This window comes from Carassius gibelio, chromosome B16 (assembly GCF_023724105.1).
Source record: "Carassius gibelio isolate Cgi1373 ecotype wild population from Czech Republic chromosome B16, carGib1.2-hapl.c, whole genome shotgun sequence".
NCBI lineage: Eukaryota > Metazoa > Chordata > Actinopteri > Cypriniformes > Cyprinidae > Carassius > Carassius gibelio.
In genome coordinates, this window is record NC_068411.1 from 15,393,837 (window position 1) to 15,413,446 (window position 19,610).

Genomic DNA, 19,610 nt, shown 5'->3' on the forward strand with positions numbered 1-19,610 from the left:
TGACATGTGCGGTGCTACCAAATCTGTAGAACTTGCTGTGTGAGTGTGTTACTCCAAGTATGTAATTGTTTTGTTTTGTTTTGTTTTCTTTCTTTATTTATTTTCCCCTTTCTCCCTGTTTCTCTCTCTACTTCCCATATGCAGAAAGGAATTGATGCCATCTGACACCAGTGATTTGCCATGATTGGTGGAGTGGAAGTGTTTTGAAGTGCATTTTTATTGTGATTTTTATTTTATTTTATTTTTTTTGTAACTTAGTTTTGTTTTAATATTAGATGATTTGTTTAAAATAAAATATTTGTTTGACAAAGAAGCACAATAAACAATATGTTGATGTACATGGACTCAAGTCATTTTTTTTGGAATTTGTTAAATTCAATAGCATTAATGTAAAATATAAATACTGAATCATACTGTAAAATTAAATCACGGTAAGGGCATCTTACTGTAAAATGAGATTGCGGTAAGGGCATCTTACTGTAAAATTAAATTGTGGTAAGAGCATCTTACTGTAAAATTAAATTGCAGTAAGGGCATCTTACCGTAAAACACATTTACAGGTAAGCTACTGTAAAGGGGAACTTACAGTAACTTACTGGCAATAGTGCTGCCAGTAAGCTACCGCAAAAATACGATAAAAAGTCTAACAGTGAGTATTTTTTTAATAACTGAAGTGTGAGATTTCCACTGAGCACTACGCACTTGTACATCATGTGGAATATTATTCAAATATATTTAAATAGTTGGTTAGGAAATTTCCCATATTGCTCAAAGACTTGTATGAAGTTTTGTGTATTTTTCCGACTTTAGAGCCCCCTGCAGTTAAATGAGTGAAATTCGCTATGGTAATTGAAATGGGTAGTTATACAAGTGCATTTATTGCTTTTGTAAAGCAGTCTGTCCTTATCAGGTTTTTTTTTTTTTTTTTTTTTTTTTTTTTTTCTCATCACTAGCGCACAGTTTAATAGCCCTATTTGATGTTTTTAATAGGCTTTTGGTTTCGGGGATAGTTTGGACTGTACACTGTAAAAGTTTTGCTCTAATGTTTACATTTTCATTTGTTTACATTTATTTCTCTATTTCGCTGCACTAGTCTAATTGAGGTTTACATACATTGATGTTTTCCTTTATATATATTTATACATTTTGTTATATTTATAGCTTTTAGCATTTTATTTCCAATTTCTTGTGTTTGTACTTTTTAAATTGTTATTGTTTTTTTTCTTTGAACACAATGTAAATATATAAACTAAATATAAACTAAATATATGAGCGTATGTAATACCATAAGCACATGAACGCCTATTTATTTTGTGAGACTGAAAAGATTAAAACATTCGCATTGCACATGATTTGATCTGACACGTGTTTGTGACTGTTCACATCACAAGAACTTTGTACATGTTTTTTTAATGAGATAACTCTCATGTGCCGTGACAGGTCTGTTCATGACATGTTGCATCATATCATAAAAGTCGTATACCCAAATATATTGCTTTACTTGTGAGCCACAATAATATAGTTGGGATATAGTTTACTGTAATCTAATAATAGCGTTTGTCTTATGTTCCATTGTGATCTACTTATACACTTGAATTAAACTTTTTTTTTTTTTTCTCCTCTGATGATATCTTGTATATTTCCGGTATGACAAGATTAGATTATATTAGATTAGATTCAACTTTATTGTCACTGCACATGTAGGTACAAGGCAACGAAATGCAGTTAGCATCTAACCAGAAGTGCAATAAGCAGTAAGTACAGAATAAAGGTCTATAATATGTACAATAACTATACAGGTAAGTATTATGGACATAATTTACAGATATTAAATACTATAAGCACGATATACAGATAGGTGTACTATGAACATACTATACAGATGGGCTATGTAAAAGTGTATGTACACTATAGGCAGAACTATGAACATAATTTACAGTATTGCAATGGACAGTAAAGTGCATAGAAAAAAATATTTCAATGTGCAAATGGATTATACAGTGTTCCTGGATGAACAGGCAGTAGTGCAAGTAATAACAAGTTACTTTTTGCTTGTTGTGAGTAAATAAATAAATCAGAGTGTTGAAGAGGGGGAGGAGTCTATGTGTGGTGTGGGGGGTGTTGAGGGGTGTCAGAGGGCAGAGTTCAGCAAGGAGACAGCTTTAGGGAAAAAGCTGTTCCTGAATCTTGTGGTCCTTGTCCGGAGGCTCCTGAAACGCCTTCCGGAGGGGAGGAGGTTAAACAGTTCGTGGTCAGGGTGAGAGGAGTCCTTGAGAATGCTGCGAGCTCGACGTAGACAGCGTTTCTTCTGGATGTCCTCAAGAGCAGGAAGTGGTGTCCCTGTGATGCGCTGGGCAGTTTTCACCACCCTCTGCAGTGCCTTGCGGTCAGCCACTGAGCAGTTCCCATACCAGACTGTGATGCAACTGGTCAGGATGCTCTCAATCGCACACCGGTAAAAGTTCACCAGGATGGTTGAAGACAACTGGTTCTTCTTCAGTGTCCTGAGGAAGAAAAGGCGCTGGTGAGCCTTTTTGACGAGGCTGGAGGTGTTTGTGGCCCAGGACAGTTCCTCCGAGATGGTGGTTCCCAGGAACTTGAAGCTGGGGTCATGCGTGCTTCCTTTCTTCTTCCTGAAGTCCACAATGAGCTCCTTGGTCTTATTGGTGTTAAGGAGCAGGTTATTGTCAGCGCACCATGTGGCCAGGTGCTGTATCTCTTCCCTGTAGGCAGTCTCATCGTTGTCACTGATGAGGCCAATCACCGTGATGTCATCTGCAAACTTAATGCAGGTGTAAAGGGAGTAGAGGAATGGGCTCAGCACACAGCCCTGTGGTACGCCAGTGTTAAGTGTGATGGTGGTGGAGTGGTTGTGGCCTGACCGAACATGCTGAGGCCTGTTGGTCAGAAAGTCCATAATCCAGTTGCAGAGGGAGCTGTTAATGTCCAGGTCTCCAAGTTTTGTGGTCAGCTTGGAGGGAATGACGGTGTTAAATGCTGAACTGAAGTCAACAAACAACATCCTAACATACGTGTTGTTATGGTCCAGGTGTTTGAGTGCAGAGTACAGCACTGTGCATACTGCATCCTCTGTGCTCCTATTTCTGGGGTAGGCAAATTGGTGTGGGTCCAGTGTGGGTGGGAGGCAGTCTTTGAGATGTGCTAGGACCAGTCGCTCGAAGCACTTCATAATGATGGGTGTGAGTGCTACGGGGCGATAGTCATTGAGGCACGTTGGGGAGGAGTGTTTTGGTACGGGCACAATGGATGTGGACTTAAAACATGTAGGCACAGTTGCTTGGATGAGGGACATGTTGAAAATGTCTGTGAAGACCCCTGCAAGCTGCTCTGCACATGCCCTAAGCACACGTCCAGGAATGCCATCCGGGCCAGCAGCCTTGCGTGCGTTGATCCGGCTCAGTGCAGTGTGGACATCTGTGGAGGTGAGTTTGAGAGGTTGGTGGTCTGAAGAGGCTGAGATTTTGGTGGCCGTCTCCTTGCTGTCGCTGTTGAAGCGAGCATAAAAGTCATTTAGCTCGTTAAGGAAGGAGACGTCCGTGACTGTTGGTGTGGAGTTGCTTGACTTGTAGTCACTGATAATCTGGATGCCCTGCCACATGCGTCGGGGGTCAGAGTTGGAAAAGTTTTCCTCTACCTTCAACTTGTAGCAGTACTTCGCCTTTTTGATGCCCCTTTTCAGGTTAGCCCTGGATTTACTGTAGGCCTGAGCGTCGTCTGACCTGAAAGCGGTGTTGCGGGCTTTCAGCAGAAGTCGCACCTCCTTGTTCATCCATGGCTTCTGATTAGGGTATGTTGTTATCTGTTTTTCTGTTGTTACACTGTCAATGGTGGAGTTGATGTGATCCAGTACAGAGGAGGTGTAGATATCAATGTCCGTGTGAGAGCCACAGGCAGCCTGTGAAGCAAACATACTCCAGTCAGTGTGTTGAAACCTGTCTTGAAGTAAAGAGTCTGCTCCAGTTGGCCACACTTTGATGGTCCTCACTGATGGCTTCACACGGTTGATGAGGGGTGAATACTTAGGGGTGAGAAACAAAGAAAGGTGATCAGACTGTCCGAGGTGGGGGAGGGGGCTCGCGATGTAAGCTCCATTAATGTTTGTATAAACATGATCCAAAGTTTTGTCTCCTCTGGTGTGCCAGGAAACATGCTGGTGAAATTTGGGGAGTACTGTTTTTAATTTGCAGTGATTAAAATCACCCGCGACAATAAAAGCAGCCTCCGAGTGAGCAGTCTGTTGTTTACTAATGGCTGCATGAAGTTCGTTCAAAGCAAGCTTGGCATTAGCTATATTTTACTGTGGTACAAATTCACTAAATCCATTTCACTACTTCACCTGCTCATCCAGTCTGGTAAATTAATTTAGCTCCCTGTCCTTGAAGGAGATTCTCCCCGAGATTCGGCTTGACCAACATTAGGACTACACAATTTGGTAAAATATAGCCTAGGTAAAACAAGTAAATTTTAGTAAAGGAGGAGATGTGTCAGTGAAAGAATTGTCAAAGAAGTAGAAATAGAAATAGTAGAAATAGACGTAGATGTTGTTTGATGATTGACAGGTCACAGTGATAAGGCTCCTCACAAACAAATCTATAAAAATTCTGAAAGAAACACAACAGGATATCAAGTCTCTCTACTGCTGTTTTCAAGTCTTTCCACCAGGAGGCGCTGTTTTCAAAGAGATAACTCCACAAAACTGTAGTCTTCAGGAGTGCAACAGCCTCTAAATGAATGTCTATATGGAATAACCTTTCTGTTTTTCTCCGTGGGTGTGGAAAATGAAAGATGACTAAGCCCAGAAGGAAATATTCAAAATATGTTTTTTTTTTGTTTGTTTGTTTTTTTAGGAAAAAAGAAGCAAATGAAAGAAGAGAGGAAAAGAAAACACACAGGCAGTTTTCCAAGCTTCTTTGACTGAGTGATGCATATCTCCAATCTGGCTCTCTGTGCCCTATCAGCATGCCAAACCAGAGCCTTCAACAAATGTGACTGTTAGAGCGTCTGTCTCCTGCGTGTCTAGACACTTTTTCTGCGAACAAGCTGAACTCGTTTTAGGCTTTCCATCACGGTGAGTAGCTAAAGTCAGTTCACAGGTCCCTTCATCTCTCTCTCTCTCTCTCTCTCTCTCTCTCCTCATTCTTTGCTCAGTGACTTCTCAGTCATAATCATCATCATACATAAATACTCCTCCCTGCTCCCCCACCCCCTCTCTTTCTCTCCTCTCTTTAATCTGAGATAAAAACGAGCAGACAGACTCCTCCTCCCTTCTCTCTGCCTCTCGCTCTCTCTTTCTCTCTCTCCTCCTGTGTCCCTCTCCCGTGTTCTTCCTCTCTGGACTTCTCCTGTGCGTTGCTCTGATGGAAATGTGGAGGATCTTTCTGTCTGTCTCTCTGGTGGTCCAGCACAGTTCAGCTGAAGAAGGTATGAAACTTCCTTTGCCCCCCCGGTGCTCTCAGCTGTCCCGTTCTGAGGGGTTATCGGGGTCTCTTGCTGTCTTGTCCGGTTTAAAGTGCATGTCAACATGTGTAGGAGTCTCTGAATGAGTTTGTAGGTCTGTTTGCGGTTATAAGAGTTCACTTTCATTTACATCTGCATGTGTTTGTGTCAGTCTGAGGCTGATGATCTGAGCAGGTCTTGTACTGTATAATGAGTTGTTACTGTGGATTGAAGAGCTCTCTGTGGACCCTGCCAAGCTGCGTTTATGCTTAACAAAAGGGTGCAGAATAGAGCCAGCGGAGGGGTGAATAATTTGTTGTGTAACCTTTGTCTCTCTCTGACCCATGCAGCCCCCCCCCCACCTCCAAACTCTCTGGCCCCTTTTTTTTTCTGATATTATAACTGTTATAATGGCCTTCCCACAGACCATTCAGCCCTCTGACAATACAGACACCCCACTCACTTCACTGTACATCTCTGTGTCCTTTCATCTGCACTTTTTCTTTTTCTTGGTCTCATTTCTCTTTTGGCTAAATGGTGTTTTTAATCAGTGCATTGCAGACATGAGCAGTTGAAATAGACGGATTGATGAAGTTGGCATCTCATAGTGAGCTCTTCTGAAAAAGCTCTCAGTGACTCATTTGTGTGTGTGTGTGTGTGTGAGGTATCTGAATGCCAGAGACTGTTAAAAACATGTTGTCTCAAAGACGCTGGTATGTGCTACGTTTTTTTTTTTTTTTTTTTTTTTAAACTTATCTGAATCGGTTATCGTGCTTCGTATTTTTCACACAAAAGCATGTGTTTATGCTCATGAATGGTAAAGTGTATTTAACCATTTGCAATGTAAAAAAGTGGATCTAATCTGATCTAAAAATAAGGGCCACTGCTAATTTTTACAATGACCGTTTTTATGGACGAGTCCCTTTATTTCAAGGCTACTTCAATCAGTAGGTATTTAACAAAAAATTACACTTTTAGAGTATGTGTCATTTTTTTGTGTCAGTGTTTCTATTATTATTATTTTTATGTATCTTCTTTGGGGGTGGGGGGGGGGTAATCAATGTCTTGCATAGCTTAGAGAGCACAACACAATACAGTTTCACTGCTATACCATGGGTGTATGTGATAAACAAAATGTTTAATCCCCCCCCCCCCCCCCAAAAAAAAAATGTGTTGACTATAAACAGAACAGCTGGTTCTTTTAAGACATCGAAATTGATATAAAAAAACAAGGACCAATCCAAGTGTTTTGTGCCCATATTGTGACACATCTGTCCCATAAAACAGACTCACATCTCTAATGATTCTAGGTCGCTCCCTCAAGGCCATAACTCTAAACTAATACAGCAAACCACTTTACCTGCTCTCATACAGCTAAAAACCATACCTTTCATCAAATTTAACTAGTCCACAGCCTTTCCCTCAGGCCTATAACTCTAAACTAATGCATTTGTACCTGCCCTCCTGGAGCAAATGGCTGTACCCTGCCTTCATTACATTTAATTAGATCAGCAGCCATTCACATAGCCATTCACTGTCTTTTCGCATAGCGTCCCGTACCTTCAAGATCTCTGGAAGGTGTTTGTAGGACTGCTAGCGAAAGTGCCTTCTTTAACCACATCAGACACTCTAACCATATTTAGAGTATATTATGTTGCTGGTCATGTGATCTCAGATGGTGGCCAACATAAGGTGACCTGCTCCATGTGAAATAAAAACAGCTTTTATAAGGCTATTGATACGACTAAAGTCTTCATCTCATGTAAGTGTACGTGATTTTAAATATATTTTCCCAAAACAAATGGGAATAAAAAAATAAATAAAAAAACCTTTATCCAGCAAAAATGCATGAAACTGATGTAAAAGTTACTTATTTTAAACAACTTTTTTAAAATTCTTTATTCATTAAAAAATCCTAAAAACAGTATCACAGTTTTCGCAAAAATATTAAGCAGTACAGATGTTTTCAACTTTGATTATAATGATTAGAAAATTTATTGAGCAGCAAATCAGCAGATTGAATCATTTGAGGCTGGTGTAATGACTCACAGGAATCATCACAGGAATAAATGACATTTTAATATATTTTTAGAAAATAATTTATTTTAAGTTGTAATAATATTTCATAGTATTGCTGGGTTTACAGTATTTTTGGCCAAATAAATGCATGCTTTGTAAGCAGAAAAGAAACATAAAAAAATCATACCAATCCTAAACTCTTGAGCGGTAAATTGTGTTTTCAAGTGAAGTATTCTCAAAACCAGGCATTTAAGCATATTTTAAGATTTATGCTTACATATCTGTTTTAACAAGCAGAAAATGTACTATATTTGATTTAAGTAAAAAAAAAACATACAATTTTTTTTGGTAACACATTGCTTAACGACTTTATGTATAATGTATTATGAATGTTATTAAAGGGTACAATGCTTTATAATTATCCATAATGTGCGTTGTGATGCATTATATCATGTCCTAAATAATTATAACCAAATGTAAAATGCATAGTGTAACAATGAATCGATGAGTGTTATAATGTATTAACTGTGGTTACAATTATTCATGTGATTGTACAATGCATTATAATGTGCATTACAAGGAATAATTAATGCAATTAAAACTACTTTTATAATGCATTATACATTATACAAGGCTTTAAGTTTAATATCTTTTAGTATATGCTTCTATAAGTATATGATCTCTGTCTCTATGTTAAGAATACTTCTCAATTAATTATATATATTTAGTGGAAAACTGTGATTTAAAAAATTTCCAGTTGCCTGCATTGGCTCACATACCCATGGCAATATATGATGCTGGTTTCCAAATAAAGCAGTCAAAACTTCTCAAAACAACCTAGCTCAGAGACAGAGAGCTTGTCCCTGCTGCAATCTTGTCAGACAGAAGGGAACACCAGAAGGTCAGTCCCTGAGGTCGGCTTATAAAATGACTGTGCTTTCCTTCAGTGGTAATTAGCCTCCACTTGACTCTTCAGGGGTGTAGTATTGAAAAGGAGTGTGTATGAGCAGACAGTGCTGAGTGCAGAATGCACACAGCAGGGTGTTCCTCGCTGAGAGAAACAGAATGGTTTAAAAGCCTCACATTCTGGTAAAAGCAGCTTTTACACCCACGCCCATGTAAAAGAGGGAGCTGTGAAGGAGGTGAGGAGGATGGAGAGGTGCAATGAGAGAGGAGAAGAGCACAGTTTCAAGTCATGGCTCACACAGGGCAACGAAAAGGTCCCTCAGGCGGCACAGCTTGGACTGTTTCGCTGAAAGTCCCCTTCTTCTCAGGTTGTATAAACAGTATGTGTGTCTCCTCGTGAGGTCTCCCACTGTCTGTATATTGAGTCCTGCAGCTCAGCTCTCAGATCTGTACCCATCGGAGCTCAAACTGTTGCCCCAGGCCAAACTGCATCACCCTGCGCTGCTCCATCTTCAGCTGCTCCCCTCCCACCAACACTACCAAGCCTTCCGCTAGCTATAGCTATAGTTGCTTGTGTTACACTGCAAAACACCTTTTCCTAATGTCAGAAGTCATTTACCTAATAATTAGTTTCTAAAGATGTTTTTTTTCAGTGAACTCTCATATGGAAGAATGTAATATAAAGTTATAAAGTCTAAATTAGTTTGTGGGATAATCTAAGTAGCAGAATTTCAGTTGTCCTGAGTACTTTCCAATCATGTTCCTCTCTCTTCCCGAATCACTTCCTGTTTCTGTTTTACTATGCTTGTCTATAAAGCCAATAGTGATAATAATAATAATAATAATAATAATAGTTGCTACTTCAACAAGATTTTTCGACCTGATCTAATTCTAAAACCAGTTAATTTCTAATGTTTGCATATAATGCACATTATCTTAGTACCTGGCACACAAATGTCTAGTCCATGCAGCAATATCGCAGTCTAAAACATTTGCCCAATGGCTGTTCCATGAATGCACAAGGATCACGTAAGAAGCCTTTTGTACTTCAGAGAAAAGAGGGGAGAAGTCAGCCCGCTAAGAGCAAAGACGGCAGTACATCCCGAGCTGCTTATTACTGTATGTTCCACCGTTCGGCCTCCATCGCTGCAAGGGAAGATTTTTAGGGCGCTGCATGAAATTCGTGTTGTGCTCAACTCGACTAACGTGGCTAAATAAAGGCAGGATACAAAAGTGAAAAGAAAAAAACACTTCACGCTTCCCTGGTGAGCTGGTGTGTGCACAGGTCAAGCCATTGATGAGATCAAGCAGAAAAATACAACGCGCCTCCAGGGCCAAATGAGAGCCATCCAGGTCCAAAACTGCAGGCTACAGGAGGAGAAGGGTGCTGCCAGCGCTGGTGAGTCATAAGCAGTGTTTTGTGGAGAGAGACAGACCATAGAAAAGCTTCAATTCAAGCTAAACCCAAAATGAGGAGTTCTGATAACATTCACTGACGTGCGTTAGCTTAAATCTGGAATTGTGCTAATCCCTGTCTTGCTCTTGCCATCGCTCTCTGTGGTTTGTGGACTGTGTTTGTGTCCTGGGGTGACTGTCTGTATAGAGACATCTGGAGCAAATTAAAGACAAGCTGCCAAAGTTACACTCGGCATGTAAACACACACTGCAACCAAATGAAAAACTTTGGTGCATTGTCGAATTGATGCAGTCACACCCATCTGGGTTCATGGAGTGTGCTGAAGTTATGTATTTTTTGTGTTATCTAGCAAGTGTGTAGCAAAGTGTTCTTCAACTATTAGCACTTAGCAATGACTCTCAGAAAATAGATTTAATTTGTCTACATTTCTCAGCAGCAGAGCAGACATAGACACATCACAGGAGGAATCTGACCATTTAGAATCCTTTATATTGCAAATTTCCAAAACTCAAGGGCCCTTTACATTTAATCAGATTAATACAGAGAGCAGACAGATTAATTAACTTTGTCCCCGAACAATCCAGTGCACTTTCCTCCTTATCAAAATGTGTTGTTCAATTTGTATAGAAATTAATGGTGTTGGAAATCTTATATGAAGCATACATGCATCACAGGAGGATTTTGTCATTGTATAATAATAGTAATATTTTATATGGCAAATTTTCCAAGCTTGAATGTACATCCAAGCTTTAATGATCAATCATATTAATGAGTAAACAAATAAATACTTAAAGCCTATAAATAAAAATGTCACCCCTAAACAACAAAATTCAAACAGAGGAAATAATAGTGGTGGAAATGACATATATGAAGCAAATAAAGTATATTATACATACATGCATCGCAGAAGAATTTTATAATAATAAAAAAATTATAATAAACATTTATATGGTAAATTTCCAAAGTGTAGGACTTTACAATAATCAGATTGATGCAAAGAGCAAATAAATAGCTAAACATAGAAATATAAATATACACTACCATTCAAATGTTTGGGCTAAGAAAGATTTTTGTTTTTAATGCTCATCAAAGTTGCATTTATTTTAACAACAATGCTGGGGGAAAAAAAACCCTGTAATATAATGACATTTTATTGCAATTTAAAATAATATTAATTTATAATACTTTAAAACATAATTTATACCTATGATCAAAGCTGAATTTTCAGCATCATTACTCCAGTCTTCAGTGTCACATGATCCTTCAGAAATCATTCTAATACGCTAATTCATTATCAATATTGGACATTTTTGGGGGGGGAACCTGTGATACTAATACTAAAAAAAATTATTTTGTAATGATATACACTATACCATTCAAATGTTTGGGGTCGGTACCTTATTTTCTTTTTTAAATTATATATATTTTTTTAGAATATATTTTTGTTGTTCGATTTAAAAAATTATAATAATAGACTTGTATTGTTAGAAAATATTTATATTTTGTAATTTTTTTTTTTTTGGTCTGTATTTTTGGTCATGCATCCTTGATGAGCAGAAAGAACATCTTTTAAAAAATTTCACAAATCTTATTGATTCTGAACTTTTGAATGGCAGTTAACTTTATACAAATACACATGCACTCCCCCCTCCACCCAATTTTGATGATGGTAATGACATTTTTAAACATTTTAGAATAAAAAGGCCACCTCCTCTGTCTTGCTTAAGGCTGATTTCATAGCCAGCTTTTTATGTCTCAAAATTCATTTTTTTTATTAATAAATCAATAAAATATGAAATATAAATAATTAATTTATACACATTTAATTTACAATCTGATTGGAAAAAGCACACCATAAAAAAATTTTGTTCACAAGTTGAAGTGATATTTACCTAGAGATCCTTTTTTGTTTTCTTTACACTTATGGTCTGATTTTTCATCTCAAACCTGACCTTCTCTGACACTGTCGTCTTCTTGTTTGTCATGGTGGAAATTACACCACAACCTTCATGTGACCTTCAAATAACAAAACTAAGGTGAAATCTGTTTATTTAACCCTTGTGTGGTGTTCATATTTTTGTTACTCAGCCAGTGTTCGGGTCTGGTGGAACTGCTGCAGTTTTGGGTTTTTAATTCAACACAGTCAAAATTGTTATGTTAAAATACTTCAACAGATGTTGACTTCATCCTAATTACAAGCAATATAAACAGCATACATGGTCAAAATTTGCCCTTTACCTTCATCACATTTATGAAATAAAGTGCTACAACCTTGCGGAAACACAAAACTCACATTTACACTCACACTCTTACAGACTCTCTCTCTCTCTCTCTCTCTCTCTCTCACACACACACACACACACACACACACACACACACACACACAAACACACATACTGATAGCAGGCCCAGACTATAGGATACTCTGATATATGTTCTTCAGAGAAAATGAGCCAAGGCCAATGAGTCTGAGTTTGAAAAAACAATTAATATTATAATTTTTCTATTAATATAAAGTGAAAATGGGTCCCTCTGACCCAAACACCATACAAGGGTCAAATCAAAATCAGCCATAAAATCACCTGTAGTTGAAGAAAAATGTGTATTGCTGTGTATATTTAAACAACCCATGTATTTTGCTTGCATTTGATAACACCATGTGAGTTCAAGTTTAGCTGTATGTGTGCGTATGCGTGTGAGAGGCTATCCTAGAAAAGTGTTGCAATAAAACACTCACACTTCACTTCTACAGGAGGATTAACATGGTAGAGAGTTGTCTTGAGTGAGACTGACTAATCAAGCGTGAACTGGCACAGCGCGTTAACACATCTGAGAACCAAGGAAGCCAAACACACACATACTCTCTCTCTATTAAGGACAGAAAGCATTACCCTTTCATAAGCATGCGCATATACCAGAGTGAGAGCACTCAAGTGAACAACTCAAAGAGGCACACCACTGCTAATGCAGGACACCCACACATCATATTAATGCACAGCCGAGAAAGGCAATGACAATAAAGGACAAACTACAGATTATATATGATATGCCTGCCTGTTGAACAACATGGATAGACTCAAGCTGGCTTTGTCACAGTTTTTGCAACAAAAAATATTACTTATGGTGGCTTTATTCTTTATGTCAGTTTATGTTTAAACACAAACAACATCCTTTTATCAACCCGGCTAAATTAAAACATAGGTCTATGTAATAGGAAATATGACAAGCAACAATGTAACGGGTAATACAGCTCATATTGAACAACTTGCAATTTTGATGCAATAACTGGCAGTTACTTTGTCTACTTTTGTTCTGCAAATGAAAATAATTCCAAACTATGTCAAAGCAGAGTCAAACATTGTGCACCTCGAAGCAAAACACAGTAGTTGTGCTTCATTCCTGAACGAAACAGTGTTTTCAAACAAATTTATTGAGTGAATGATTCATTTACTCACTCATAAAGGCAGTCATTTGTTTCATTCCTAAATGAATCAGTGTGTTTAAACAAATCAGTTGAGTGAACGCTTCAAGGACTCCCTCAATAAAGAGAGGCCCTGTCCAAAATGGGGCACTCCTTGTGGACTTCCTCAGAGTCCACACTTTGGTGATGTCATGTAGTGCAGACCTATAGGGCCCTTTGCACAAGTCCACGAGGGCGCATTGAGAGGTAGATTTGTAACATGTTAATAAACATGTGCGTGAGTTACAGATGAATTTACAGGTTTAAATAAAAATACTAGGTTTACATATGATGCAGTAAAGCCCTGATATTCAGTTCTATTTATTTAATGAATCATAATGCAAACATATTATTCAACGCGCTATTATTATGGTTGAGATATCAACCACTGGTCGATGACCATAATGTTTGTATAAAAGGTAACAACTGGTAAAATGTAGGTCAGCCATGTCATCAATTGCTCTTGAGCGAAATCTCCTCCCATCCATTGTCTGATTGGCATTTCGCAAGGATTCCTGGGTAGTTAAAGTGAGCGGAGCCTGCATCTATGCGTGCTTTGCGGAAGAATGGGACGGCCTATAGACTCGGCGAGCACGCACAATTTAAGTGCACAAGACCGAAAGTCCACATGAATTGCACCGTTTGGGACAGGGCCACAGTCACTTTTTCTTGAATGGATCTTTGAATGAATCAAATGAAGATTCACACTAGAGTCACTTTGCTGCCACCTACTGGAATAACAGAGAAAGTGAAAATCCCCAATCACCAAAGGCAAAAATTTCATTTTCCTAGGCAAATATACATTTTAATTAAGACATTGCATAATATCCATTCATATGAAACACATGTGAAAACTTGCCCCAATATCAAATTTGTTAAAAATATATAAAATAAAAAATGTGGCACAATTTGCCAACTTAGCTTGGAAGATAGAATTAACAAAAAAATTATTTTAGGGATTTTTACTTTGAAACCAACATCCCAAACCACTGCTATTTGTTTAATTGGCCTCAAAACCAGACAAAAGCACTGTGACAACTTCTCCGTATGACAGTCTGCCAGCTCTCCTCTATAGGTCAAAAATCACTGCTTCATCTTATCTCTTTACCCTCTCACACTGTCTGTCACTCTGTTTCCGTCTCTTTCTGTGTGTCTTTTTTATCTCAGTGCTCCTGTGTCACAGTTTTTTAAACAAACATTGTCTCTCTCCCTCTCTCTCTCACATCAATAATGTAACTAAATGTATCTCTGTGTTTAGGCCTTGACAGGGCCCTTCTGTCACTTTCCTGTTTAATAATAAACACAAAAAGAGGGGGACAGAGAGACAGAGTGAAGGGGACAGCGTGTGTGTGTAACACAGGAATGAGAATGATATGCCAGTGGAGTGCATTACTCTAGCATGCACTTACTTGGTTTGGCCCACACAGCAGTTTTTCCTTCCATCAGTGTGCAAACAGCCCCATCTCTCTGCATCACAATGGACCCACTGAGTGCAGTCCGGCACTTCATACATGTCCACGCTCAGGGTTACGGCCTACCTGAGAATCTATTTAGGGTTTGGGTCATACACTTTTAATTACAGTTAGGGTAGGGTACAGTTAGGAACTTAAAACTAGTCATTTAGGGGAAACCCTGGATAAATCCATGTTAAACTGACCTTAACACAGATTAGTAAATACAGACTAAAACAGAGCAAAGCTAATCTTGTTGAGTCCAGCATAAAAAAAAATCACCTATATGTCTTTTTCAATATATTTCATCATGTCATATTGCGAAATATCTGTTACCATAAAATAAACAATCTAAATTAACAAAGTTAATATTGAACAGTTTAAATTTGAGATGCCATACCGCCAATTACTTTATTTTGTTCTGCCAATGAAAATAGTTCCAAACCATGTCAAGACTGAGTCAATGATTGTGAATCACTTCACAACGATTGTAAAGACAGTGACTTGTTTAATTCCTGAATGAATCAGTGTACAAACAAATCAGTTGAGTGAATGATTCATTGACTCACTCGTAAAGACTTTTTTAATGAATCTTTGAATGAATCGGATGAAGACTCACTCAAGTGTCACTTGCTCATAATCCTCATAATTTTTTGCAAATTTGAGGACTGTAAATGTTCTTTGGCAAATATAATTTGGAATAAAGAAGTTGCATAATATCCATTTATATGAAACAATGTGACAACTTGCCCTAAGATATCTAAAAAAACCTAATAAAATAAATAAAAAAAACTTGCAGAAAGAACATAGTTTAAACCATTTATAATCAGTTATATAGAAACCCTTTCTGTAAAATAATAATAATAATAATAATAATAATAAAAATGTAAGGTAAATAATAATTGCACTTGTCTGAATATGATTAGAAGAAATATGGTAGTTCGTTCATCAGTTCTCCCCAAAGTGTATTAAACAGAATGTCTAAAAAGCTTTTTTTAGATGGGCAATATTTTTGACACACTTACTGAATTTGACCTAGGACATAAGCCAAGATGTCCAGGACAATCCTGTAAAGAAAAATTATGTGCCGCTCATAATACTGGGGGTAAAAAAAAATCTGCTTTTTATTGTATTTATTCATCAAATGGAATGTCAATGATAACTGTTTGCTGTATAATTTTTAACATGCTACTCAAACTGTCCTGCAGTGTGAAGTCTGATGTGTGAATTCAATTCAATTATATCATACCTTTTCCTGTATCCATATGTTAATTTTAACCTAAATTCTTGATGAACTAAAGCTCATGTTTATGTGAATTTGTCAACTACCCATCTGAGGATAAATGTTGTCAGTGAAGTGACAAGATTTGCTGTCACTCTTCTTGCCCCAGAGCAGAGTCTTTGTCAGAGCTGGTGAAGGGGGAGCATTGTAGGTTTGTGGTAAAACCTTCTCTTGGGCATATAAAAATGTTGTATTAGGCGCTGTGAATTTCTGCAACAGCCCTGACCCAGAATCATCCCTCTGTTCATTCCACACTAACAGATGAATAGGCCATCTGTAAAGGACAATTTTGAGTTTTCGGAGACAATTTTAGATCCTTATTTTCCACTTTACATCTGCTAATAATATAAATAAAGGTTTAATACCTTTAGAAGCCAAAGTTATATTGGACCCTGATGTCAATATGTGACGCATTTATAACTGGTTTGATCATGTTGGACTGCCCAGAAAAAAAATCACATTCGCTTGCATAAATAAATAACAAACCGAGATGCTTCTAAGATATTTCAAGGTAGATTGTGTATAATGATTCACAGCATGCATATTTTAATAAATAAAAAAAAGAAGAAAAAAAAACATTCAATACGTACTTGACTTGCAAAGGCACATATAAGAGAATGTGAATTATTATAAATCATCCTGTGTATAATGGGGTCAAAAGGATGAACTCCCTGCAGAGACTGTTAAATACTGTGTGTGTGTGTGTGTGTGTGTGTGTGTGTGTGTGTGTGCGCACTGTTATATACAGTTTATGGGAACACAAATGTGTATAATGACATAGTAACTACCAAATAAACTTCCTGTGTCCCCATAAAACAAACGGCTTAAAAAACATACAAAAAAAATTGCCAGTAGTTTTCTGGAAGGGGTAGGTTTAGGTGTAGGGTTGGTGTAGGGTGACAGAAAATACAGTTTGTACAGTATAAAAACCATGGAGAGCCTATGGAGAGTCCCCATAAACCACAAATGCAAGTGTGTGTGTGAGTATGTGCTTGAATGATAGTCAAATAAAATAAAAAAAACAGTAAGATAATTAGAAGTGACTGTTTAGGGTCAAAGATTAATAATGTATTTATAAGTCTGTGTTCAAGACTTTGTGAGAAAGACTTGTGCATGCATTTTTATGTAAGATCTTTAGTACACATTGACATTGGACATCAAATGGTGATCCAAAACAGTCCAAACAAATATTAAAATGTATTCATGTAAAGCATTTGGCCAAAAGTATCCTTGACATCATTAACATGACTGAGTAGAATATTTGACAGTCTTGTAAACACTCAAACAGCAGAAGAAGCTTACCAAACATGCTGTACGGAACAAACACTGGGACAAATATCGTAAATATTAATACAAATAAATAAATAAACATGATTGGATACTTGGCCAGTGATGGCAGCAATAGAAGATAAGCTACTAAGATTTGTTGTTGATTTTAAAAGTAATATCTCATGCTCACTAAGGCTGCATTTATCTGGTCAAAAATGAAGTAAAACTATTTTAATATATTGTATTACATTATTCCTGTGGAGTGGCCCTTATTCCAGTAACATGATCCTTCAGAAATCATTCTAGTCTAGCTCATTCTTTGCGATTTTGACCAAGATTTTGTCGTCTGGAATACATTTTTAAAATACTAAAAGATTACTATAATAAATTCCTCCAACGAAATTCTGGCAGTGGTGCACAGTCCTACAGTGTGACTTATGCCAAAAATCAAACTGTATCACTGATTCAGGGTTAGCATCATCTGAGGTCCTCTGATGGTCAGCATCATCTCTTCTCAGGTGTTCTGGATCCAGACTGGAGCTTGTGTAAATCCTAGTCGTGGCAAAACATAAAAACAAATAGAGACATCATTAGCATAGCTGCTGATCTAACAAAGTAAAATTAATTAGTTTAACCCAAGCTAAAGAATAGAAATGTGCATTTGATCAGATGCAACTACACTCACAATTTAAGATACATTATTCAAATGCTTGGCGAAAGAGATGCTTTTTTAATCTAGATTTAAACAGAGAGAGTGTGTCTGAACCCCGAACATTATCAGGAAGGCTATTCCAGAGTTTGGGAGCCAAATGTGAAAAAGCTCTACCTCCTGCCTCTACAGTGTGACATGATCTTCATGTTCGTCCAGTCTGACAAGCAACATTCCAAAGTTCTGTCATGAAACTTTAGATGCTGCAGTCCAATAGGTCAAACTCAATATAACATAATGGCATCATCACATGGGATCATCACATGGCGCACATGGCTCCACCTGTAAAAATCTGCTACGGGGTGATCAGGTATGCAATATATAGGGGTTATTTCATATATATGTTATATGTGCAGCAGCTGTATTTCTTACATGCTCATAGCAGCAGTTGAATGTTGCAACAGCGTATCAGATCTATTCTGCCAAGACCAAACACTTTAACACTGTCATGTACATTACCATGTCAATCCTTCCGAGAGTTGTCATGATTGAACTAATATTTATTATTATCAATGATGAAAACAGCTGTGCTGTTCAATATTTTTGTGAAAACTGATACATAAAACTTACTGGATTAAAACTTTTAAATAATATTCTCCTCCCTTTTAAAGGTTGGCCATTTTTGTTGCTATCCCAACTATAGATGAATGCATTTCATTATTTTCTTTAATTGTTGTTTTTCCCCTTGCTGTGATAAAAGAACATTACAAGAATGCCATGACAGTCATTACATTAATTGGAGACGCGTTCATACTCTTTTCCTTGTGGGTATGTGACTTAACACTATTCGACTGACCAGTTACAAACACAAACTTAATCAGTTTAAAAAAAAAAAAAAATCTTCAACAGTAATTAAATGTGTTTGAAAGGATGTAAGAAACGCGCAAAGAGCAACTGTTTATCAATCAAGAATCACTAAAACTATAAACATTCCTTATCATACATTTTATAGTATTGCTTTTAGGAAAATAGCATTTAGGACATTCTATCATTTCTAATCTCCTAAACAAAATTAAATTTATTTTAGAGAAAGATTTCAAGATAATTGACATAATTATCATGAAACTTTTTTTGACATTAATGCTCAAGACATTAATATGCCAGTTCATAGGCACAGTTTGAATAGCAATTACATTTGTTTCCAGTCTGGATTTATTCTAATTATATGCTCGACAGTCTCACTGTCCCGGTACTAATGCTTAATATTAAGGAATACATAATCCCTTAAAAGCACAACATCGCCAAACACACTGTTATAGAAGTGCCCTCTTTTCATGTTCGCTGTTTACAGAAGGAAAAGACACTAAAGCTTTCCAAAATCCCACCCCTGCACGCTCCAAGGCATCACTGTCTTCTGGAGGAAGAGAAGTGATGGATAAGAACCAAATGGAGAGAGACAGACAGGGAAATGATAGATTGGCGGAGAGATTTGCAGGGTCCCCATCTGTGAACATAATCTAAAAAAATCTGTTTATTTGCTAGCAAGAGAGAGATGGAAGGGGGGATTTAATGTAAGCCACAGAATTATATCAGTTGCGTGGTTTTAAGGGCAAATAGAGGAGGGAGGGGGAAGCTGAATTAAAAACACTCTTGTCCTCAGTATATATGCCAGCTGTGTGTGTGTTTGTGTGAGGTTTAAG

At 37.5% G+C, this 19,610-nt stretch overlaps 1 protein-coding gene across 5 annotated transcripts in view; it reads left to right on the top strand.

The window, feature by feature from the left end:
* The window catches only part of ephb6 (eph receptor B6), a 140,403-nt gene that overhangs the window by 88,585 nt on the left and 32,208 nt on the right, over positions 1-19,610 (top strand). The window contains exon 1 of one of the 5 annotated variants that reach the window (XM_052578020.1): positions 5,351-5,442. The exons of the other annotated variants lie outside the window; for them this stretch is intronic. Within the exon in view, the coding sequence (XP_052433980.1) occupies positions 5,379-5,442 (64 nt within the window). The 5' untranslated portion in view covers positions 5,351-5,378. Of the gene's footprint in view, positions 1-5,350; positions 5,443-19,610 lie in introns of those variants that run through there. 5 annotated transcript variants of the gene reach the window in all.